Below are 25,388 nucleotides of genomic sequence, written 5' to 3' on the forward strand. Positions count from 1 at the left end.
AAGTTAGGTGACAAAATGACTGTGGCATCCACCTTACCCTTCCTCTCTTGATCACCTGCTCTGGAAGAAGCTGGCTGCCATGTTGTATGCTGCTGTATGAACAAGCCCACAAGGTAAGGCACCAGTATCTCTTGTCAACAGCCAGAAAGGACCCGGGGTTAGGGAGTGCCAGTCACCAGCCCTGGGGAGTGATCAGGTCTCTCAAGGGATCCTCGCCTATGAACCTACGAAAAAAACATAATAATATTTTTTAAATCAATATAACTTTTGGATAAACCAAATATTCAAATTGAGTGGAGATGGGCCAAACCAGGAGAAGGTGAGACGATTTTAAGTATCCCTCCATTATCCAAGCACCTTACACGTAAGGTCTAATGAGAAAATGCCATCAGCAGCAACTGTCACTGTGCTAATAACCTCGGTGGGGGTGAGTGAGCTCTGAGTCTGCCGTGATGACATCATGCTCAAGACAGCACCTGGAATCTTCTTTGTTTGAGGGCTGTACTGAGATACCAAGGGTGTCTTGTTCATTCAAACTGCACATTCTCAATTCTTGATGTGCTACCTATTAGAGTTTAAAGGGTTCATTTACATTCTTATGACCAGTCTTAGTTTAGCAAAGGGCATGACTTAAAACCAAGCAATTAAACAGAGTGAAGTTTCTTATAACTTATCTCTCTTCAGTTACGTTATCATGAGGGATTCTAATGACTGAGTGTGCCGAGCATCACAATAATGAGGGGGAAATAAACAAGGAATCTTGTAAAGCAGCATGTCTCAAAGCGTGCTGCCATCTTTTATAAGACAAGTAAATTCTCTGGGGTGCCTGCCTGGGAGGCTCAATCTGTTGAGCTTCTGACTTGGGCTCAGGTCGTGATTTCGTTGTTCTGGATTTCAAGCCCTGCATTGGGCTCACTGCTGTCAGCGCAGAGCCCGCTTCGGATCCTCTGTCTCCCTCTCTCTGTGCCCCTCCTCGACTTGTGCATTTCTCACACTCTCTCTCAAAATGAATAAATAAACTTTAAAAAAAAAAAAAAAGCAAATTCCCTGTCCCCTGACTCCCAAACTATTAGATCAGAAACTCTGGAGCCTGGGATTCTTAGGTCCTCTAAAGTTTGAGAAATACCGTCCCAAAGCACTTGCTTTGAAAGTGTGGCTTTGTCCTAGAACAAAGAGCGTCCCCAAGACTGGCTAAAAATTGACAACAAAATGTAATATATAATTCTACACTCTTAGTTTTTATATACTGCTGGGGATTAAATACGAGTAAACTGAACTGATCAGTGGTGAATCATAATCTATATTCATAACATAAGGTCAATTAGTGGAGTGTATCGATAAAACCAGCATTACCATGTGTTTTAGAAATATGGTGGGTTTGGGGTGCCTGGGTGGCTCAGTTGGTTAAGCATCCAACTTCGGCTCAGGTCATGATCTCACGGTTCGTGAGTTCAAGCCCCATGTTGGGCTCTGTGCTGACAGCTCAGAGCCTGGAGCCTGCTTCGGATTCTGTGTCTCCCTCTCTGTCTGCCCCTCTCCCTCTCACTCTCTGTCTCTCAAAAACAAACATTGAAAAAAAAGTTAAAAGTAATAAAAAGAAGAAAGAAATATGGTAGATTTAAGTCCCACACTGGTTATAGAGATTACTTAAATATAAAACCTTAAGAAAAGAAATTTGGTTGTAAAACTCCTGCACTGGAAAATAGGAAGAAACTCCACGTTTTTTTTTTTTTTCAAGAATGACACTTGGTTATCAGTGCATCAGCAGGATGCATCCTGGTGTTGACTGGGAGGCCAGATTCAAAAGGAAGAATTCTGCCTCCCTAGGTAGTTAAACAATGGGCTCCTGCATCTAGCAAAAACAAACAAACCAAAAACCAAAAAACAGTAAATAGGGTTTGTAAAATAGTTTCCTTTTACATCATTGTGAAAGATTTTCTGAAAGAAGAGGTTGAAGGAGTCTGGATGGGATGTTTACAACTCATGTACTTTTCTTTGTTTTCTTTCCTTATAGTGGGTTCAATACCTCTTACAACACACATTGTTCTCTAGGATCGGTGTGTCCAAAAATAACCTTCCCTTGCTCCTGCCCAAAGACGGGTTCTGTTGGGAGTTTTGCCAGCGTCCAGCTTTTAAAGAATTAAAAGGATTTGAGGAAAAGGGAATGTGTTCCGGGTCAGAGCCCCTTTCCCCTGGGTTTCTAGGACAGGGACATCTAGCTGTTTCCTGTTACTCATCCCTTCTATTTGACGGCCCTAAGTTTATCCTTCACTCCTATGCCCTGTCCAGCAGAGAAGCAGAGTCTGTGGAGGAAGATGTCAGGAGGAACTCGGTGAGGACCAGCCCTGGGAAACACCACCGGATTGAAGGAGGAGGCTGTGGGTAGCACTTGAGAGAAGGACCCCTGGAAAGGGCCATTCAAGGGTCGGCTTCCCGTCTCCTCCTTCAGACCCTTCGACTCAGACCAACCCTGCTCCTGACCTTAATCTCAGCATCTAGCAATTTAAATTTTTTTAAGTTTATGTATTTATTTTGAGCGAGAGAGCAGGGGAGGGACAGAGAGCAGGGGAGAGGCAGAGAGAGCAGGGGAAGAGCAGAGAGAGAGAGGGAGAGAGAGAATCCCAAGCAGGCTCCGCACTGTCAGCGCAGAACCCGATGTGGGCTCGAACCCTCAAACCATGAGATCGTGACCTGAGCCGAAACCAAGAGTCCAATGCTTAACCGGCTGAGCCACCCAGGCACCCCAGCACCTACCGACTTTATAATCTCTAGACTCACTTTTATTGTCAATAACCACTGTCTTGACTTTTTCTCATTTCCAATAGTTAGAACAGTTTTCTTTACCTTTGGAATCCCTTTGAAGTACTGGTTGATATCCGGCTCCTGAAGCCTGCCATGTTCTTGCCTAGCTCTGTTTGTGCAGATGTCTGTCTACCGCTCACAGGTGTCGTGCTTCCGCCGGGGACAGGGAGGCCCCGCGCTCACCCGTGCTAGCTCGCCTCCTCCATGCCACTGCCATGGTATTCTCCGACGTGGAATGTGGCACATTTCAAATAAATAAAGGGATACCATTTACTTGCAGCAGGAACACTCACAAAGTAGGAAATGGAAATGAACAAAAGCACTGGGGATCTTGCTAACCTGTCTTAATTTACTAAAACCTTTGCTTTCTTTTTAAAATAATCTTCTATTATTTAATATGAGTACATAGAAATATGCTACATTATTTTTATAATTCATGTCTAAAATATTTTATAACAAGCCATGTTTCCATGAGATTTATACAGCACATTCTGGATTTTGGTTCATTTGGTTAGAAGTTTTCTTTTTTTCTTAATATAATTTGTTGTCAAATTGGCTTCCATACAACACCCGGTGCTCATCCCAACAAGTGCCCTCCTCAATGCCCATCACCCACTTTCCCCTCTCCCCCGCCCCCCATCAACCCTCAGTTTGTTCTCTGTATTTTTCTAAACTGTTTTGCAGAGTCTTGCATTAAGAATATGAAGTTTGGGGCACGTGGGTGGCTCAGATTCTCTCTCTCTCTCCCTCTGCCCCTCCCCTACTCTCACACATGCGTGCACCCTCGTGTGTACTCTCTCTCTCTCTCTCAAAAAATTTAAATTTAAATTTAAAAAAGGATATGCAATTTAAGGTTGTAGAGAATCCAACAGGGTTACTATATTCTGACATAGATCGTAAGAATTTATTCCAGGACATGCCACCCTGCCTGAGATGTGTTCTACTGAGGCCCAGGGTCTGGGAAAGGTCCTTGGTTTACCATCTTGTGGATCGGGTAAATGATGTAGAGACACTCAAAGGTGGTGGGAAGTTGTGTCCTGGACCACTGAGTAAGCTTCATAAGTAAGTGCCTTGATCACAGAGGACAAGATGATATGACACATGATAAGATGCTATTGTCATGGTCCCAAACCTTTTCAGAGAGGGTCGTCCTGTGAAGAGGAGGGACCAAGCACCAAGCCAGGAAGATCTGGGCTCTGATCAGCTCAGTCTGACGGCTGGTGGGAAAAACAAACAAACAAACAAAAAATTACCTAATTTCTCTTATCATCAGTTTCTTCATCCAGAATGTGAGGTTTGGGATGTCAAAGCCAGCCAATCGTAAAATGCTCACTCTGACTATTTCATATGAATACCTACAATCCTCACAGCTCTTACAAAAGCGAGCATGTTGTACATACACATATACAGAGGTGTTTTATATTTCTGTTGTATGTATAAAAATTGCATTTAAATTTTGATGAAGATAATTATGTATTTTAATTTTCTTTTCAGTAATATGTATTTTCTCTCCTTAAAAGTACCCTTTCTGGCTACTGTACATATGCCCCAAGGCTGTTAATGTAGAGGGCCACTGGCCGGAAGCCATACACATTTGATCTGAGGTACCACTGCCTTCCAGCTAGTGTGGGTTTACTTTTCCCATCTAAGAGGCTTTGCCATGGCATCCCAGGGACCAGGTGTGGACACATCATGGCGTGAGACCCACATATATAAAAATAACCACAGTCCGACCCCAGAAAAAGATGCAAGGGGCATGTATCAAAGAAGAAATAGAATTTTACATTGCCTTTTAGCAATGTACTTTATCAGAAGTCCTTTTATTTGAACCTGGTTTGTTGCAGCGAGGCAGCAGAGAACCACTGTTTCAAAAGCTGGACATGTCACTAAGTCCTTAAGATGTTATGAAACCAAGCTTTGGCTCTGGTGCAGAAATTGGACGGTGCTTTCTGTCCCCTGGGTAATAGTCTCTGGCAGATAGGGCTCCCCTTTTGGCGTTGTTATTGTTATGTTTCTTTTCCCCAGGTTTTTTGTTGACATCGTTATTTTGCTTTATCTCTTAAAACTTGCAAAATGATGTGTGTGTAAGTTATGCGGAAGACATAAGGAATAAAAATAAATGAACGCCCAGTGTAACCACTCCACCTAGGAAAGAAAACCCACTTGTGTCTTTGTGGGCCTGGATCGGTCCCCATTCTGCTGTTAACTCCATTGTTCTTCTTTATAGTTTATTTGATATGAATATACAGCTAAATAAGACAGTGCTTTGATTTGCATATTTTTGAACTTCAAATAAGTGGAATCGTACTGTGTATATTCTTCAACTTGATTTTTGGCTCGATATTACGTTTATTTTTTTTTAAGTTTATTTCTTTCTTTAAGGGGGTGAGGGGCAGAGAGAAAGAGAGGGAGAGAGAGAGAATCGCAAGCAGGATCTGGGGTGTCAGCACAAAGCCTGATGCGGGGCTCAATCCCATGAACCCTGAGATCATGAGCTGAGCAGGAATCAAGAGTGGGACGCTTAACCACCTGAGCCCCCCAGGCACCTCTCAATATCATGTTTATTATACTAACTCCTACAAAGTTTCATCGTGGCCTACGGTCATTGCTTTATCGTATCCCATCATAAAACTATGTCAAGCAAATGTATCCATTCTAGTTGATTGGATTGGGTTTTTTTCCTCCCATTTTTGATATCACAGTGAAAACCACTATGAATATTCTTAGGCTTCGGGATCCTGGGGCTGGAATTTCTCTAGATTGTATTCAGTACAACTGCGGTGTCCAAAGGTTTCCACGTGTTCACATATACTAAATCACAACAAACTGTTTTCCAAAGTGGTTACATCCCTATCATCAGTTACAAGACCAGAGGCACCTGGGTGGCTCAGTCAGTTAAGTGTCTGACTTCCGCTCAGGTCAGGATCTCACAGTTCGTGGGTTCGAGCCCTGCATCTGGCTGGCTGCTGTCAGCATGGACCTGGCTTCACATCCTCTGTCCCCCTCTCTCTCTCTCTCAAAAATAAATGAGGAAAACATATGACTCAGGGGCTCTATGCCACCACGTACAGTTGATGGTGTCAGTTTTTTTAATTGTGTCCAATTTGCGGTTGAGAAATGGTATCTGTGTTCTAATCTGCATTTCCTTAATTCCTAAGGCAGCAAAGAAAGAAAAATAATTTTAGTTAGACAAACCAAGGGGGAAAAGGTGGGAAGGGCTACCTCACGTGGAAGGATCAGAAGGAAATGGGGGTGTCTCCTGTGGCGGGTCATCTGTGTCGACATGAGTGACAACACAGGCTGTGCCAGGTACAGGGGGCTGCAGACAGCAGCAGTGGTTTCTAGCTGTTCTAAGAGGCAAAACCTCCCCTTTTAAGTGCCGTACCTAAGGATTCTTAGCTAATGAGTTAGAGACCTGGCCAGAAGGTGCTCAGCTAGATGGGGAGACCAAACAGATGGTGTTGGAGAGGAAACAACGCTTAGGGTATAAAAGGGGGTGGGTCGGAAGACGTACATGGTGTCTATTCTCTCGATTAGGATCTGAATTACTTTGCATCTTAAGAAAAGGAAAATCACACGTAAAAGCAAAGTTTAAAAATCCTTGAGAAGAATTAACCTGGCGTGAGTCATGCAAATATTTTAAGCTTAAGAGAATCATTAAGGTCTTTCTAGATTTGGAAAATTAAAAAAATACACACACACACACACACACACACACACACACACACACACACACATATATAGGTCTGTTGAATTTAAGATCTGCACGGTTTTGGGAGGCAATGCCTTGTCTGCATCAAATCTCGATGAAGCATTTCCAGCCCTTTGGAGATGCCTCCTATCATTCCCCAAGTTTTATTATATGCCGCTACAATGAATCACTCACTATCTGGGGTGGAAACCAATCCCGGCCTGAACGTTATGCTGAGTTGAATATCACCATTCACTAAAAGGACCCACGATGGAGTCTAGAAGAGCCCAAGGGAAAACTTTGTGGGTCACTTTGGACTCTGTTGGAAACAGATACCAAGATGGAATCAGACACACAAGTGATTTGCCCGGGAAATGCTCGTGGTGAATAAAGAAGCAGGAGTAGAGGGGGAGAGCATTCCAACTGCGATGCAGGACACTTGAGAGACCAGACAGGGGAAGAGGCAGGATCAAGCAAGAAGAGCCACGGACTTCGATGCAGCTCTGAGAAAGCCTTGGCCAGGCAGATGGGGAGCTCCAGAGCAAAGGTTGCCCACTGGGGAAATCCCACACCAGGCAGGGAGGGCCCCACTCTACCATCCAGTCACTGGCTGGGAGAAGCCTGGGGGAGAGCATGGCCCCAGTTCAAAGGCCTGGGGGGGGGGGATCCCAACAGTCCCAGAGATGCAGCAGCTGGGGGCTGTCCCTGCTGTCCCTACTGCCCCTACTGCCCCTTACAATATGTCACAATACGTTCTTTTGAAAGGGAGAGCTGAAAAGCGTACCTCCACAGGTGCCTCACTAAGAAATATAAATCTAGTAAACTCACCATACCAAGATGCCTACAGTCTTCAGTGTCTGCGTGACAATGAAATATCATGAACACATCTGGACTTCTATGTGCTTGCCTGTCAATTAGGATGTTTAAGAGTATCGCACTGCTGTTCCTAATGATATTGAAATCAAGTAAGAATTATGTGTCTGGCTTAAGGGATTTTTTTCCCTAAACTTTGCTTTGTTTACAAACAAGTAAAAATTTCACATTGGGAAGCCTGGATGGCTCAGCTGATTGAGCGTCCAAATCTTGATTTTGGCTCAGGTCACGATCTCACAGTCGTGGGATCAAACCCCGAGTCGAGCCCTGCACCGAGCATGGAGCCTGCTTGAGATTCTCTCTCTCCCTCTGCCCCTCTCTCCCGCTTGCACTCTCTCTCTCTCTCTCTCAAAATAAAAATGTAAAGAACACTTTAAACTTCACGTTTTTTAAATTTACAAATTAAACTGATATAGAGACATATGTCACTATTCTGTAGTCTCCATTATCTATAAGTACAGTGATTCTCTTTTGTGTTCCCATCCTAGGGCATCCTTAATTAGCTTACTATAAACAGGATTTCTTCTGCATGAACACATACTCATTATTTATTTGGACTTCACATAAAATGATCGCTACCCTGACCCAGCGGTCCCTAATCACTCATGTGTGTCTAGAACATTCTGTGCCTAGTGATGCTGACATAAGATTGTGGAAATCAGCCCTCCTTCAGTGTTTACTATGTGATGCTCAGACCTCTCAGACTCATTTGCCTTGTTACTTTATTCCTATGAACAGCATATCCCATTAAAGCAGAAAGACACAACTGGCTTCTGATAAGAGGCCAAGCTTAAGCAAGAGACTGATCCTTTATCCCTCCCTTTGCAATGTTCAGTTTGCATAATTTATAATAGGAAAGAAGTGGAATGTCTCACTCGTTGTTTACTAGAAGGGTACAACATCTATATTAGGTTGGCCTTCTGTGTAGGAAAATACAAATACGAATCCCTATAGGTTTCTCTAACAGAGGCCACTCAGTCCAAGGAGGTGCAGAGAATTCTAGAAATGACATGCATCTGTGATGTGTACCATGTTACATGCCTTTATCCAAACCTCTTCCTATCTCACTAGAAATCTCTTACTACCCAGCATGGTTTTCTGTTTAGTCTCATGGCCACAGTAAACCTTCTGGAAGGAGAACAGCTTTCCAGTCGGAACATCAGTATTCCTTCCTCTCCTGACGGCCTCACCCTCCAGTCCCCTGACTCAATGCCTATGCACTTTGGCCCTTGAATGGCTCTCACTGACAATTTGACCTCCCTTTACTCCTGTCACCACCCCTCTGCCCCCTTTAACAGAAAACACTGTTCAATGACAGTGCAAGAAGACCCATCAAAAATAAAACCCAAGTCACTGTTAGAAGACTCACTATAAAACATCAAAACCAAATTTGCAAAATCAAAGCTCACATTAGAAGCCAGACCTCCCAAAGCCAAAGAAACTCCTTGACTGACAAATATACTAACATAGCCCCTTTCCAAGGAAATTCTTCCTCTACTACAACACTCTGTCCCCTGCTCAACCTTCTGTAGAAACGGAAGCTTAACTAATCTAAAACACAACAGCTGCCAACATCTGGGGCTGAAAAGCCCATTGGAAGGATGAGGCGGGACGTTTTGCCACTCAGATGGGTTTTGGAGACATCCAGATTGTCCACTGGGTCTCTTCGGGGCCCTTCGCCCAAAATCTAGTCCACAGCCTTCATAAGACTATGCATCAGGGCAAAGGAAATCTCAAAGATCTCCTCCACAAATATTTACAGCAATGATGACAACCAGATCTTTTGCACAACCAGAAATGGGGATCTTGTGCTCTTATATCTGTGCTTTTGTGTGATGCATGGCTGAAGTTTTAGAATTCAAGCTCTCCGTTTGCGTCTGCCTGTATGTGTTCATGTCTGTGAATACATGATAGTTTCCTACCTTTGGATGGTATTACAAAATTAGAACATAAATTTCTTAAAGGGACTTCTTTTCTGATTGCTCTAAAGGTGAACACTTCACGCTAGAGTTCTGAGAAATTCAGGGAACTGCGCTTCTGATATTTTCATATGCTTTAAAAAGAAGTACTCTAATAAGACTAACTCAAAGATTTTTTAAAATTCAAGTTCACCTAATTTATGTAAATCTTTGGCAAACAGGACTAGTTTGATATTGTTGGTTGAATAAAAATGGCTACGTTTTCAGTGTCATACGTTTTTATTCTATTTGTACGTATCTCTCCTAAACTTACAAAGGTTTCCTGATTAGGGGCACCTGGGTGGCTCAGTCAGTTGAGTTTCCAACTCTTGATTTCAGCTCAGGTCATCAGGCTTTGCAGAGAGCATGGAGCCTCCTGAAATTCTCTCTCTCTCTCTCTCTCTCTCTCTCTCTCTCTCTCTCCCCCTCCCTCCCCACCCCCCCATTCCTCTCTTCTGCTCACACTGTCTAAAATAAAATAACAATAACAATAATAATAATAAATACTTTTAAAACAAAAAAAAATAAAGTTTTCTGGGTTAAATAAACCAGCATTGTAGCTACCAGATGCTTCAGATTATTAAAAATGTGCGTTTGTGTTTAACCAAATTGAACCATTCTTCCGACCAAACTTATTTCAACAGTACTTACGATTCGTACTACGAAACTATGATTCGTAGTATGAAAATAGTTTCCAATCTCTTTAGATAACTTAAAACCTTAAACTTATGCTAAACTGAGCTGATAGTATCCTGTGGAAGGGTGCCTGGGTGGCTCATGTGGTTAAGAGTCTGACTCTTGATTTAGGCTCAGGTCATGATCTCGCGATTCATGAGATAGAACCCCACATCGGGTTCTATCCCCACATCTGCACTGACAGTGTGGAGCCTGGGATTCTCTCTCTCCCTCTCTCTCAGCCCCTCCCCTGTTCCCCTCTTTCTCTTGAAAGAAATAAATAAAACTTTTTAAAAAATAGTATTCTTTGGGTACCCAAGTCACTTATAAACAAGATAAAATACTGAAAATTAATTACTAATTTTTGTCTCTTAATTTTTACATGGTACAGAGAGGCTACAGTCTCTTGACTTACTGTAACATTTTATATTAGTATTTTCTCTTTTTCATCTTTGGCACCCCTCTTTTCAGATGTCTGATCTCCAGGTCTCTAAAACAACCGATCTGAGAACTGAGGTCAAGAGATGCACCATCAGGGCGCCTGGGGGGGGCTCAGTCAGTTGAGCGTCTGACTTCGGCTCAGGTCATGATCTCGTGGTCCATGAGTTCGAGCCCCATGTCGGGCTCTGTGCTGACAGCTCAGAGCCAGGAGTCTGCTTCGGATTCTGTGTCCCTCTCTTGCTCTGCCCCTCCCTCACTCATGCTCTGTCTCTCTCTCTCTCAAGAATAAATAAAACATTTTAAAAAATTTTTTAAAGAGAGAGAGAGAGAGATGCACCATCAATTTATTTAAGAAACAATTTCATAATTAAGCAGTTATACTTCAAGAACATTTTGAACTCCTACTATCTGGGGGGATAACTTTAGAACACTAGCAAAGATGCAGAAAAATGCACACAATTCCCTGTACAAAGTTCCCAATTTCTCCTAATATTTCTATTTTAGTTCCTAACTTATGGTATAATTTATTATTCCTTCCTTATAGTTTTTCAGGTTGGCTTTGAGTTTACAACACATATTTTTAAGTAATCTAAAGCCACCTTGAAATAACATTACACCACTTCACGTGTGGTGCAGGGACCTTATAACAGAGTGTTGCCAGTTCTTTCCCCTCCTCCCTGGGACATCCTTGTCATTCGTTTCACTGATCCAGATTCTGTAACTACATAACACATTGTTAGTATTGTCACTTTAAACAGTTATCTTTTAGAAATCAATTAAGAATCAGAAAACTCAAGGATTCCATTTTACCTTCACTCCTTCCTTCCTGGAAGCTCCTCCTTTATGTAGATCCAATTTTCTAATCTTTATCAGTTTGGTCATGTTTAATGTTTGCACTAATGTTGGTGCCAGAGGTTTCAAATGCCTCTAGTGTTCTTGTTTTTGTCTCCCCTCTTGACTTTGGGCTTCCCTAAGTACTCTTCTTCAGAGAGAATCTTTGTCTTCCTGTTCTTTTGGCTATAATTCATTCTTACTAGATTGGTGTCATGGTAGACTGTTGGTGTCATAGTAGGCTTTGGTGTCATGGTAGGTTGTTGGTGTCATGGTAGACTGTTGGTGTAATGGTGGACTGTTGGTATCATGGCAGGTTGTTAGTGTCATGGCAGGTTGTTGGTGTCATGGCAGGTTGTTGGTGTCATGGTAGACTGTTGGTGTCATGGCAGGTTGTTGGTGTCATGGTAGACTGTTGGTGTCATGGCAGGTTGTTGGTGTCATGGCAGGTTGTTGGTGTCATGGCAGGTTGTTGGTGCCATGGTAGGTTGTTGGTGTCATGGCAGGTTTTTGGTGCCATGGTAGACTTTCAGGGAGAAAAAGCATTCTAGAACTTGCCAGGGAGTCCCAGTCTATAGTGGGCCTCTGTCTGGGGCTGTGACCTTCACAGATTTTTGTGACTCTGCTGCAGGGACATATCTCTCTGCCTGTGCCCCTGCTCCTTTCCATAACTGCAGCATTCCCTATCTATTTCTTGAAGCTCCATCACCTGTCGATGTCTTTTACCCACCCACCCCCCTACATGAGAAAGGAAGGATGCAGGGGGCTGAAGTGGGGGATTATTTAGTCCCTAACTGGGATAAGATTTCAGAATTGCACTCTGGCCAAGTTCTTTCTCCTGGAGAGTATCCTTCTGCTCTATAGAAAGCTCTGCTCATGTTTCCAAACAATTCCTGTCTCCCACCACCTCCTCCTTGCATTCAGCCCCCTCCAGAGCCACCAGGGCATCTCACTCTTCACCATGAGAGACTATAAGAGTCCTGATGGAGAAGCCCCAAGACTGTGGCCTCCAGGATTTTCTCATTCTCAATGAGTCACACAGCCTCCAGCGATTTGTCAGAATTATCATTTAAGTCTTCCTACCAGTACAGGGCTACAGTAGTGCCTGCCACAGATCTCAGGAAGCAGCAAGCAGGTCTCAGTTCCTAGCTTTCTGCCTGTGCCTGTCTCTCCAGCCTTGCGGGTAGCAATTAGCCTTGAAGCCTTGGTTCTCTGATGAGTCCGAGAAAAGCTATTGATTTCCAACCTGTCCAGAATTTTCTTATTGTAAGGATAAAAGCGATGACTTCTAGAAGTTGCTTCCCTTAATATTAACATCTCATATAACCATGGTACATCTGTAATACTAAGAAATCAACATTGGTACTATACTGTTAACTAAATTACAGATTTTATTCAGATTTCACCAGTTTTTCCACAAATGTCCTTTTTCTCTCCCAGAATCCAAATAAGGATAACGCATAGAATTTCGTTATGTATCAGCTTAGTCATCCTTAATCGGTGATACTCTCACAGCCTTTCCTTGTTTTTCATGACTTTTTCCGTTTGAAGTTCTCTCCCTTAGATTTTTCTGATACTTTCTATTGATAAGACTGAGGTTATGGTTTGGACAAAGTATAGCACGAAGGTGAGAACCCCCAAGGGGTACATGACGTCAACATGACTAACCACCGGGGGTGTTAGCTTGATCGTGGGTTTTGGTGGTGCCCGCCAGACTTCTCCTCTATAAAGCTACATTTTCTTTTCTCAAAAGTATCTATCAGTTAGAAGCCAATCACTAAATCCAGTGCACACTCAAGAGGAAGGGAGTTAAGCTCTACTTCTTTGAGTCAGGAATATTTGCATCTGTATTATTAATAATTTTTCTGTTATTTATTTTTATGGTCAATAATTTATATTTATATGGATGCATGGACATTTATTTTATTCTTTGAGATATGACCCAGGATTTGTGTTTTATTTTAACAAATAAAAATTTGTTAAGAATTTTCTAGTTTAACCTTTGTTTGAGCTTATAGCTTATTCAGTCTGCGTCTGTCCTAAGTAATGCTGAGCTCTTATTTCTTCCCATGGATGCCCGTCACTTTTTAGATTTCATGTTGCTTGTTTTTCTGTAATCTCAGTTCTCTGATGAGCTTGCAAAAAGTAATTAATTTCCAGCAATGCTCTTGCCAGCTCTCTATGTCTCTGAAGTCATTTGCTAGACTGATATCTGTCAAAAGCACCTTTCCATTTATCCATGAAAATGTCCAGAAAAATCTCTGATAAATCATGATCCAAGAGCTCATATGAGAATAATGGGTGTATAATTACAATATAATTTCTGACTCATTGGTTCTGTGTGCTTTGAAATGTTTTGATCCAGGCTGGTGCCATTAAAGAAGATAAAAATAGAGAGATTACTTCTTAGCGTCACTTCAGTTCTCTCCCTCTGCCTCCATCCCATTTCTGCCTCACTCACAAAACCTATTACACACACGGACCATGACTCTTGGCTTGTTTTACATCCGCACTATCAATCATGCTCTTTGGCCTTACAGCAATATGCTCACTCCCTACTTTGTCCTCAGTGGAGAATATAGTAAATTACCAAAAACAGAAAGCTCACATTACTCCCATAAAGTGTAGTTAACAAGCAGGGGGAATGTTCATGCAACACCCTCATCAATCAGCCCCATGCCAAGGCATAACAGTAAATATCAATGGCAAAAAAATAAAGGCTTTTAAACTGGGCACACTCCCAGGATCTTAGGAATAAAGGCAACATGCATTTAGGACTCAAGAGAGGTGGAAAGGTTGAAACAGGTCAGGAAGAGTAAAACTAACACTGTCTCATAGATATGAACAACAACCTTAGGAAAAATCCATTACATAATACACCTGATGCTGATGAATTAGCATGGAAATGTATTGTCTTGTACGATAGAAAAATACTATAAAAATGTTGGGGCGCCTGGGTGGCTCAGGTGGCTAAGCATCCAACTCTTGATTTCACCTTAGGTCGTGATCTCAGAGGTCGTGGGTTTGAGTCCCATGTCAGACTCTACACTGACAGCATGGAGTCTGCTTGGAATTCTCAGTCTCCCTCCCTCTCTCTCTCTCTCTCTTTCAAAAATAAACTTTTCATTTTATTTTATCTTATTATATTTTATTTATTTTTTTAATTTACATCCAACTTAGCATATAGTGCAACAATGATTTCAGGAGTAGATTCTTTCATGCCCCTTAACCATTTAGCCCATCCCCCCTCCCACAAAGCCCTCCAGTAACGCTCTGTTCTCCACATTTAAGAGTCTCTTACGTTTTGTATCCCTCCCTGTTTTTATATTATTTTTGCTTCCCTTCCCTTATGTTCAGCTGCTTTGTATCTTAAAGTCCTCATATGAGTGAAGTCAACAAACATTTTTTTTTTTAAAGACACTATAAAAATGTATTCTGGGAAGGGATCCAATATGGCAGCAAGGAAAGACCCTAAACTGATCTCCTCCTACAGACACACCAAATCTACAGCTATGTATGGGTAATTTCTCTGTGAAAAAGATGTGAAATCTAGATGAACTGCTTCCCCGCGACAAAGGATAAAAGAATATTGAGACATGTAGGAGAGGCAGAGACATAGGTCTTCACAAAAAAAACTCAACCCCCAGTGTCCCAACACACGGTAGGGAGGGATCTCACCAGTCTAGTGCTTCTTCTGGAAGAGTGAGGGGTTGGTGCCTGACATCAGGCACCCCAACCCTTGTGATCTGCAGCAGAGAGATGAACTCCCAAAGATGCCTGGCTTAGAAAACCATGGAGACTGCCATCCCAGGAACCCAAGTGCTACAGGAAACAGAGATTCTCCTTTTAAATGGCTCTTGTTCGGTCTCACTCACCAGGGGGGCCTGCTCAAAAGCACCAATTTTAAAAGCGCCTAGACTGACGTCAAAGTCTCTGAGACCCTCGCTCACCTGAGGGTATCTGCCGGAGGGGCAGGGGAGAGTCAGGGGCCTCTCTGGAGGCTCTGGCAGACACTGTGGGCTTTCCACCTACTCTGCTGGCACAGGTGGGCACACCTGTGCCTGACTAGGGCTAGTTCACTCCCTGACTAGGGCAGGCTAGCAGGACGAGTCATGGCATCTTCCTGCCCCCAGCCTGGGATCTGGGACAGGGCGATCTCTTGCAGCATTGCTGGAAGCCATGAGTGCATGCATTCAAGGCATTTTCCTGTTCTCTTTCTGAAGCCAGAGAGCGTGCTTTGCCCCCTACACATACCAGCTGCCTTGCTAAAGCCAGTAGGCATGTGCAAACCACACAAGAGATGCCCCTTGTTTGCATGGCCCTGGTGGCCAAGGGAGTCAGCACTGCTAGGCTCCAGGGGACCATAACAATTGGAAAGACACTTGGCAGGTCAACTGCCCCAGGGCACTGCACAGACGACAGAAACACACCCCCAGTCTTCCTGTGAAAAAGACCAATTTACTTACCCTTCAACCTGAGGGACAAGCTTCAGGTTTCTCAGACTCCCAGGGAATAGAAGTGGGGAGACACCATCCCTGGGCACCCCACTGGCCTCACTATAGCTCTGCCAAACATCCCAGAAAGGACCTTAAACATTTATCTAGGGCCCTGATGTTTTAAACTGTCACCCAGGGACACCTCCAGGTTCCCCAATCTGGAGTCCAGCTGGGTTTATGATTGTGGCCCTACAGGACTATAAATATATTCACACTTTAAAAGCTTCTGCCTGAGGGTCTGGCTTCCAATCAGCCTGAAACTAAGGGTTAAATTAGATTTCTCTCCTTGGAACATTGCCAGATCTTGGCACCTCCTCAACAGTGGCAGCATATCAAAATAAATCTGCCTGTTTAGACAATGACAAAAGGTAGGAAACAACCAAGAACTAGGACAAGGGTGAGCGAGAAAATTCATCTTTACATGTGGCAACTCCTTCAAGACTGAAAAGTTGTTGTTTTGCCAAATATAGGGAAACACAGAAAGTCCAGCAAAACGAGGAAACGGAGGAATATGTTCCAAATAACAGAAGAAGATAAAACTTCAGAAAAACCTTAACGATACGGAGATAAGTAATCTACATGTAATGACTCCAATTTCATAAAGATGCTCATCGAACCTAGGAGAAGAATGCATGAACACAGTGGGTACTTCAACAGAAATAGGAAGTGTGAGAAGGTACCAACTAGAAGTCACAGAGTTGAAGAATACAATAATTAAACTGAAAAGTACACTACAGAGGTTCAACAGTAGACTGGATGAAACAGAAAATAGGGTCTGAGAGCTGGAAGACAAAGCATTAAAATTCACCCAGCTAGCGTGGCAGAAAGAGAAATGAATTTAAAATATTAAAGATAACTGGGCACCTTGGTGGCTCAGTTGGTTAAGCATCTGACTTTGGCTCAGGTCATGATCTTGCAGTTCATGAGTTTGAGCCCTGCATGGGGCTCTGTGCTGACATCTCGGAGTCTGGAGCCTGCTTTGGATTCTGTGTCTCCCTCTCTCTCTGCCTCTCTCCTGCTCATGTTCTGTTTCTCTCTCTCTCTCTCTCTCAAAAATAAACAAACATTAAAAATATATACATTAAAGATAACTTAAGAAACCTATGGGACAACATTAAGCAAAATAATGTTCAAATTAAAGGGGTCCCAAAAGGAGAAGAGAGAGAGAAAGGTGCAAAAAACTCATTTGAAGAAATCACGGCTGAAAACTTTCCTAACCTGGAGAAGAAAACACACATCCAGGTCCAGGAACCACAGGGAGTTTCAAATATAAAAAAAGAGACCAACAGCAAGACACATTATAATTAGAATGTCAAAAGTTAGAAAGAATATAAAAAGCAGCAAAAAAAAATTGTTTGTGCACCGGGGAAACCCCATTACACAGCACAAATTCTGTAGGCCAGAAGAGAGTAGCATGACATATTCAAAGTGCAGAAAGAAAAAAATCTTCCAACCAAGAATACTCTACCCAACAAGGTTATTATTCAGAATTAATAGGGAGATTTAGAGTTTTCCAAATAAGCAACAATAAAGGAGTTCATTACCACTGAACTGGCCTTACAAGAGAGGTTTAAGGGACTTTTATTTAAACTGAAAAGTAATGGCATAGTTAATAACAAGAAAATATGTTAAATTCTTAACAGAAAAGATAATATATAGTATATACACAGCAAAGATAGTGAATAAATTACTTATAAAGCTAGTATGAATGTTAAAAGACAAAAATAGTAAAATTAACAAGAACTACAATACTTATTTAAGAGATCCATAAAATAAAAAGAGGTAAATGTGACATCAAAAGCATTAAACGTGTGGGGAAAGAAGTAAAAATGCAGATCTTTAAAATATGTTCACATTTAAGTTAGTGACAACATAAAACAGATGATTATATACATAAGGTGTTATATGTGACACTCATAGTAACCACAGGAAAGTAACTGTAGTAAATATATAAAAGAAAATGAGAAGGGAATCTAAGTGTAGCACTAAAGAGACACATCATATCACAAGGGAAGAGAGAAAAAGAAAAAGAGAGAAAGAACAGAGCGGAAGTACAGAAAGAGTCAGGAAAAAGCCAAAATGGCAATAGTACATACCTGTCAACAATTACTTTGATGTAAACGCACCAAATTCTCCAATCAAAAGACATAGAGTGGCAGAATAAATTAAAAAACAACAACAACAACAACAAACAGAACTCATCTACACACTGCCTATAAAAGAGTCACTTCAAAAGAGGTGAGAGTGGGAGAGAGCCAAAGCATAAGAGACTCTTAAAAACTGAGAACAAACTGAGGGTTGATGGGGGGTGGGAGGGAGGGGAGGGTGGGTGATGGGTACTGAGGAGGGCACCCTTTGGGATGAGCACTGGGTGTTGTATGGAAACCAATTTGACAATAAATTTCATATATTGGGGAAAAAAAAGAGTCACTTCAGAAACAAGGACACACAGAGACTAAATGTGAAATGGAAAGAATAGAAAAAGATGTTCCACACAAATGGAAGTGAAAAGAAAACCAGTGTGTCTGTTCTCTTATCAGACAAAATAGACTTTAAAAGAAAGACCATATTTTAAAAGAAAACAAGGAAAGGCATTATGTAATGATAAAAGGCACAATCCAACCAGAAGACATAACACAAATATGAGGGCACCCGGGTGGATCAGTCAAACATCAGACTCGGTTTCAGCTCAGGTCCTGATCTCACAGGTTGTGAGATCGAGCCCCACATCGGGCTCTGTGATGACAGTGTGGAGCCTGCTTGGGATTCTTTCTCTCCCTCTCTTTGCCCCTCGCTGCTCTCTCAAAATAAATAAATAAAATTGAGAAAAAACATTTTTTAAAAACACAAATACGTATCGACATACCTCAGGAGCACCAAAATGTATACAACACATATTTACAGACCTAAAGAGGGAAAGGGACAGTGATACAATAATTACACTATACAATACAGGACTGATACAATACAGGACTTTAATACGTCATTTACATCAATGGATAGGTCATCCACACAGAAAATCAGTAAGAAAACATCGACCTTAAATGACCCATATGTATTGGGATGAACAGAAAAGATGTCATGCACACACACACATGCACACGTGCATACACACACACACTAGAATACTACTCAGCCATAAAAAATAATGAAATCTTGCCATTTGCGACAACATGGATAGACCTAGGGAGTATTCTGCTCAATGAAATAAGCCAGACAAGTACCACGATTTCACTTATATGTGGAATCAAAAACCAAAACAAACAAACAAAACAAAACAAAACTCAGACTCATAGATGCAAAGAAGAGATTGGTGCCTATCAAGGGGAGGAGTGTGGAAGCTGGGGGGAGACGAGGAGCTACAGGGCTGGGGGGGGAGGGGCTGTGGTCCAGCCGGCTCTTCTTCTGTCCCCTCCCCCTCCCTCAGGGGCCCTTTGTGACCAGGTCACGGCTCTGTGATGTGAGCCTGGGGCTCTTGTCCCCAAGTACAAGCTCAGCGCTCAGCTGCGCGAGGACAGTAGTGGGATCAGGAACTAACGCTTCGAGTAAGGAGATGGAGAATATTCTCTTCGCTCTGAGAAGCATTAGCGCTGATTGGCTGAGCTCCAGCCTCCCCTCCTGGACAACCCAGACCATCTTCTGCTTCCTGTGTGGACTGTCGTTCTTCCTCCTGCTGATCTCCTGCTTCCAGATGGATCCAACATCCTCAGCACCACGAAGGAAATGCAGAAGCAGCAGAAAGGTAAGGAACCTTGGCCTGGACCCAGCAGAGAGGAGGATTCCGTCTTCTTTTCTATTATCGTTTCCACTTTTCTGAGTCACTGGGGAGACTCCCGAGCTGGGAAAGAGCAGAACGGGTGTTCCCGGGGGAAGAAGAGAGCACCATCCTCCCAGGCCAGGCCAGGCCAGACCAGGCAGGGGTTAGAGGGGCAGGAGGGCTTCTCCCGGGAGATCTCGGGCCAGGAGGCCGGGTGTGGCAGAGGGCTCCAGGGCCGCGGCCCCAACACAGTGACCGGAGGACTGGAGGCCCAGAGCTCCATCCCCGGGGGAGGACAGGAGGCCCAGAGCTCCATCTCCGGGGGAGGACAGGCTGCTGGGCACCGGGCCGGCAGCCACCTTCCCGGGGCAGGTGTCTCAGGAGAGCTGGCCTCGGTTGGGGCCGATCGAGGGCGGCGCCGAGCCCGGGAGGCCCCGAGCAGGGGGGGCAGCGGGGCTCGGGTCTCGGGAAGCGAGGTGCTTCCTCCAGGCGCTGAGATGCGCCCGCAGGTCTGGGAACGTTTCTCGAGCAGAGGAACAGGGACGGAGAGATTTCTCGCATCGAAAATCCGCGCGTCCATTCTTCAAAGTAGAAAAACCGAGAACAGTTTTGTCCACTTTGCAAATGACGAACAGGAAAGAAAGCCACCCCCCCCCCCCCCCCCCCCGCCCCATGAGTTGAATGTAGGAAGTCGCGCTGTTCTTGAACACAGAGCACCTGCAGCCAGAGAGGGGAGAGAGACGGGGGTCCCGTCCCCCCAACCCCGTGTTCTCTCGTCTCTGCAGCAGGTGGCGCCACGGCGAAGGAGCACCAGAGGCAAGAACAGCGAGATCCTGAAAGGTAAGGGGCCGCCGCGGAGCCCTGCGCCCCTGGCGAGTGTCCCTCCTGCTCCGAGCGCCCAGCCCCGCCGTCTCCGGGACACCCGCGTCCGTCCCTCAGGAAACAGAGCCCCGGGAGGCTCCCGGGACGGAGGGCGGAACCCCGAGGCCTCCCAGATTCTGGGCCAGAACAGCCCGAGGGGCCGGACACGGGTGTCGCCCGGCAGGGGCCTGGGACCTCCAGCTCCAGCTGTGGCCAAGTTGTGGAACTTTGCTCAGGTTCCTCGGGGAGGCGACCCGGCCCTTTCTCCCCCCACAAGGTCACGAGTGGGGAAGCTCTCGGTAAAGGACCAAGCGACCCCCACCGTGGGTCTTGCTGCCACCGTGAGACCACGTGGCCTCGGACACCGATGTTCGGGGCTCCCGAGTCTAATCCCCCAAAGGTGTCCCCTAAAGGGACACTGCACCCGCCTCCCGTAAGACCCCCGGGACCCCGCCTTCGGCTCTGTGACCGGGTCTCCCGTCTCCAGCTTACAGAACCTGCCTGCAGGAGCTGGAAGGGGTTCGGGACCTGGTTTCCCTTCTGCGAAGGTAAAGAATCTTGCCCCTTCTCTCCCGGGTGGGCCTCTCAGAGCCTCCGGTGGGACCCCAGGGCTGCAGGGGGCGGGGGGAGCCCTGGGGACGGAGATCGGATACGGCCCCGGGGGGAGGGACGGCGGGAGCGCTGTGAAGCGCGTGCGGGGGCCCGGAGGGCGGTGATGGCCACCCCTGGCCCTGTCTGCTCCCGGCTGCAGCGCGTGCCTCCTCGTGTCTCCCGCAGCCACTTGGGGAGGCTCTCTGACCAGGGAGGCCTTCAGCAGCTCTTGGGGCAAGAAGCCCCTGGGGCCAAGGGCAAAGCAGCACCTGCCGGAGCCCATCAGCCCCGCGGGGCGCCCGTGAGAGATGCCGCGCCCGCCAGGGCCCCGCGGGCGTCCCCCACTCTCAGCCAACACCCTCCACGCCTGGCCTCCATCCTACCAGTAGGACCTCAAGAAGACCAATCTAACTTAAAGAGAACCCCAGAGGACACAGTCACAGAGAGCTCACCTCCAGGCAATTCCCCTTTGGCACCTGTCGTTCCAGCCGTCTCAGGCCTTGGCCATGCAAGCTACCCCACCTTGTCCTTGTCCTGGTTCCTGCCACCTGCCACCAACAACACCTGACCTGCCACCCAAAAGAGGCCTTGCCCTGGGGTGGCCCTTCCAGAAGGCAGATAGAGACTCGTAACCCCTCATTTGTCAACCCGGACGTCCAGAAGCTGCTGGAGGTACTCATCACCAAAAGGGCGGAACAGAAGATTTGGAAGGAGAAAGAAAGGGATGGGTCAGTTGTGAAGCAGTTGGACTCAGACAACCCCTTGAACTTTGGGGGGACTTTGTGGAAGTTGCTGGGTGCTGAGCAGGACACCACAACCCCACGATCCTTCTGGCACCGGAAAAACAAACTCGAGAAGCTGCCCAGTCCTCGGCGGCTGTCACTCCCCAAGGTCTTGGAGGGCAACTCACAGCAGAAATGCAGCCAGCTCTTCTGGGGTCTCCCCTCTCTGCACAGTGAGTCCCTCAAGGCCCCTGCCTTGGCCTCTAGTTCTCAGCTACACGTTCCCTCTGTTTTGTTCAATGTTATCTCTAATTGCTTGCCAATTCTAATTCAGCAGCAAATATCTTCACAGTTTCCCCCTGCCCCACCCTTGCCCTGCCGTGGGATCCAGCCCCAACCCTCCACGCCAACCGTGTCCCAGCCCCAGGCCCACCTTGCACCCTCTGTCCCAATCAGACCTCCTTCTCCTCCACCCCAGATGAGGACCTATGGGGTATCTGGCCCTCCATCCCAGAAGAAGACACCACCTTTCATTCCAACTGAAATTCAACCTCGGGAACAGCCCTTGTTGCAAAAGCAACCAGAAGGGGAAAGGACGTTACCCTTAGTGCTGAAAATATCTCCCAAATTCTTAAGCAGTATCCCTCCTAAGCTTCTCCAGGACAGCCAGGCCTCTGAGGCCCACGAGTCAGTTTCCATCTTTCACAGGGATTTTGTCATCTGTGATATCCAGAAGCAAAACCTTCAAAGGAGGCTTAGCAAGGATAAACACCAGGGCAGTCTGGCCCACAGGGTCCAAGTGTCTCTGGACCCGATGTGGCCTCAGGGTGAATTCCCAAGGGTGAGTCAGGCACAGGACAAGCAGGGGCTCTCAAGGTCCTTTGCATCTAAATCCAAAAGCAGCCAGGCCACACAGAGGACCAGGTCCAGACACCCTAGAAGTTCCCGTAGGAAGGGCCGAGCAAGGTTTCAACTAAAGGACAACTTTGGTATGGGTCTACAGCGATGTCTGAGAAGGATCCCAACAGATCTCTCCAGGGTCTCAGCCAGCTTCCCAGTGAAGGTTCCAGGAACTAGCTCTGAGAAGGAGTTAGAAAGATACTTGATGAGGACCTTGAAGAGGGACTCAGGAAAATACTTGACTAGGAGCCCAGATAAGAAACGTGTAGAAAAAACCTTGAAAGTTCATTTGCGCAAGAAATTGGGACAGATCAGCGAGGGTTTGATCCCCGTGAGTGTACGTCGATCCTGGCTTGTGGCCAACCATATTTTGCCCAAGTTCCACACTCACACGGAAATCAGAAATTCAGCACCCTTGAAGGGTCGGAAACCCTGCGTAAACACCTCCCATGAGCTGTCTTTCCTTAATTCACTCACTCAACAGACGCTGGAAGCACACATCATAAGGTTTCGGGTGAAGCATAAGTGGGGCCCACCCCTCCAAGCCTTTGAGTCCATAAATCTCAAGCCATATGAAGCTCAACCCTTGCCCTTTCCCCGGTCCCCATCTCCCTGCTTGGCCACCTGTGTATCTGGGGCCCACTCAAAAGCCAAGTTCTACAAGTTCCTGGGAAAACCTCCTCAGCCCTATCCGGGAGAAAAGGGGATAGGAGAAGAGTCTCTTCCCACCTCAGGGAGTTCCTTGCCTGCCCCCTCACCCCCATCTGAGGAAATCCAGAAATCCCTGGAAGGGACCTCACCAGGTGACAGCCATGAGCCCTTGGAGGCCCCTTTACCTGGACAGGAGGGCAGCTCACCTTCTCCAACCTTCACACTCAGCCTCATAAACAGAACCCCTCAGAGTGAGACAGTTATGGGGGCCAAGAAAGGCAATCTGGAGCCAAGTCTAAGTTCAGAAATAGCCAGAAATGAGCTAAGGGTGAAAAGGGGGGCTCAGGCTTCACGAGAGAATGTAGCAATACTGGAGATGAAGTCCAGGTCCCAATCTTCAGGAGCTGAAGAGGCCAGGGAGACGATGGAGGCTGAGAAGGCTCCTGCTTGGAAAGTCATCTTAGGACCCAGGGTGCTGGCCAACAGTCAAACCAGTTATGTGGATCAGAGGAGATTGGGGTCTCCAGGGACTAGTAAAAGCCCCTCACCACCTACAGAGTTGGTTGCCCAAGAGCCAAAGGAACCAATCCTTAAAACAAAGGTGGATATTAAGTTTGGGCTCCAAGAGAAGGAAGAGCCAGAGGGCCAGCCTCAAGGCTGTGCCACTGGTGTACTTCTTCAAGGTTCTCCCCGTAACATCACCCTTCAAGACTTTGCCACTGGCATTCTTGTCCAAGACTGTGACACTGGTGTGCTCCTGCAAGACTCTCACACTGATGTTTTCCTTGCTGAAGACATCTTGAAGTCACCCTCCGGTTCCCAGGGTCAATATTCCAGCAGGGAAACACCAGCTTCCCTGGTGCCAGAAACTGACCTGATATCCAGCCGACCAAGCAGCCAGGGGCAGCAGGAGCCCAGTGTACCAAAAGCTGATGAGCCACGTAAGAGCCAGAGCAAGATGACTGCCTCCACTGGTGAGAGAAAAGACCAGAAGAGTCCCAAACTAGAAGGGAATAAAAAAGGGTTTGTAGAACTGAGGGCTTCCCAAGCCAGTAGGCTGAGCCACCCTCCCCAGGTTACAGGAACAGGGGACAGCCTTGGGAGCAAATGCCTCCAGCCCGTGCCAGAAAAGGGACAGATTTTTCCAGAAAGCCACTTCAGAAAAAAGATGAGGTACTTTCTGCATTATCTTCATCTCAATAAAAAAGGCAAAGGACTGGAAGATCCCCTTCAAAGAGGCAATCCCGCATCAGCCACTGTCCAGGGCCAAGGACCAGTAAGAAGCAGATCGGTTGGGGGCGGCAAAGCTGTTGAAACTCAGACGATTGTGACAACTGTGGGACAGATCCTGGTGCAGAAACTGGGACTCCACCAAGGACTTCATGCCTCAGAGGTAAATCAGCACAAAGAATTCCAGGGCCCAGTGGGTTCCCCTACCCAGACCAGAGGAGGGAGATGAAAGAGACGGCCTCCAATCACCAGGCCACCCCCAAGTCCCACAGCTGTCCTAACAAGAGCCAACGAACCAGAGACAGGGATGGCAGGCCAACCTTCCCACCCAGGGAGCCAGGGTCCCCAAGCGGGCCCTGCCACCATAAGCCGATGGTGGCAGGAGCCTCAGATCACGTCCACCGTCACCCAGTATGCAGTCTTCAAAAATGTGGCTCATCCCATCAAGCAGCAGGTGCTTCTCACGCCTTTCCTGGTAGGAAAGCTTTTCTTCAAGAAAAAATTGAGTATATGCAGAGAAAGCCTGTTTTTTCTCAGGGTAGCACATCTCCTCTATGTGCTAATGGCTTCTTCCCACCACAATTTTTATTTTCCCAAAATATATGTTGTTTTTTAATTTTTCTCATGAGAGGAGCTGGCCTCTGTCTGTGCCCCGCGGGGTGGGGGGGGGGGGGGGAAGGGGAAGATCCGGGCATGCTCTCCCCCAGTGCCTGCTTTGGCTCCCAGGAATGGAGCCCTGGAAGGAGGGTGGCCACGTGGTATACTCCAGACCCCCTCCCTCACACACCTTCGGTTTCCAAAACAAACGAAAGAGGAACACAACCCAGAAGACCCCACCCTGGGATCTGGCTCCGGCCTTCCCGTCCTGCTGTCTCTCTACCTTGACCTTGGGCGGCTGTAGGGGAGGGT

At 46.0% G+C, this 25,388-nt stretch overlaps 1 protein-coding gene across 1 annotated transcript in view; it reads left to right on the plus strand.

Annotated features, from left to right (window-relative positions):
* The window catches only part of LOC147574682 (uncharacterized), a 124,804-nt gene extending 99,977 nt beyond the window's left edge, over positions 1-24,827 (plus strand). The window contains exons 9-13 of the mRNA XM_086684733.1: positions 2,290-2,378; positions 2,910-3,020; positions 19,459-20,684; positions 20,786-21,361; positions 21,490-24,827. Of these exons, the coding sequence (XP_086540859.1) occupies positions 2,290-2,378; positions 2,910-3,020; positions 19,459-20,684; positions 20,786-21,361; positions 21,490-24,708 (5,221 nt within the window). The 3' untranslated portion in view covers positions 24,709-24,827. The remainder of the gene's footprint in view (positions 1-2,289; positions 2,379-2,909; positions 3,021-19,458; positions 20,685-20,785; positions 21,362-21,489) is intronic.
* Positions 24,828-25,388: the final 561 nt, after the last annotated feature.

Source organism: Puma concolor, chromosome D4 (assembly GCF_028749965.1).
Source record: "Puma concolor isolate L17-30 chromosome D4, mPumCon1.1.hap2, whole genome shotgun sequence".
NCBI lineage: Eukaryota > Metazoa > Chordata > Mammalia > Carnivora > Felidae > Puma > Puma concolor.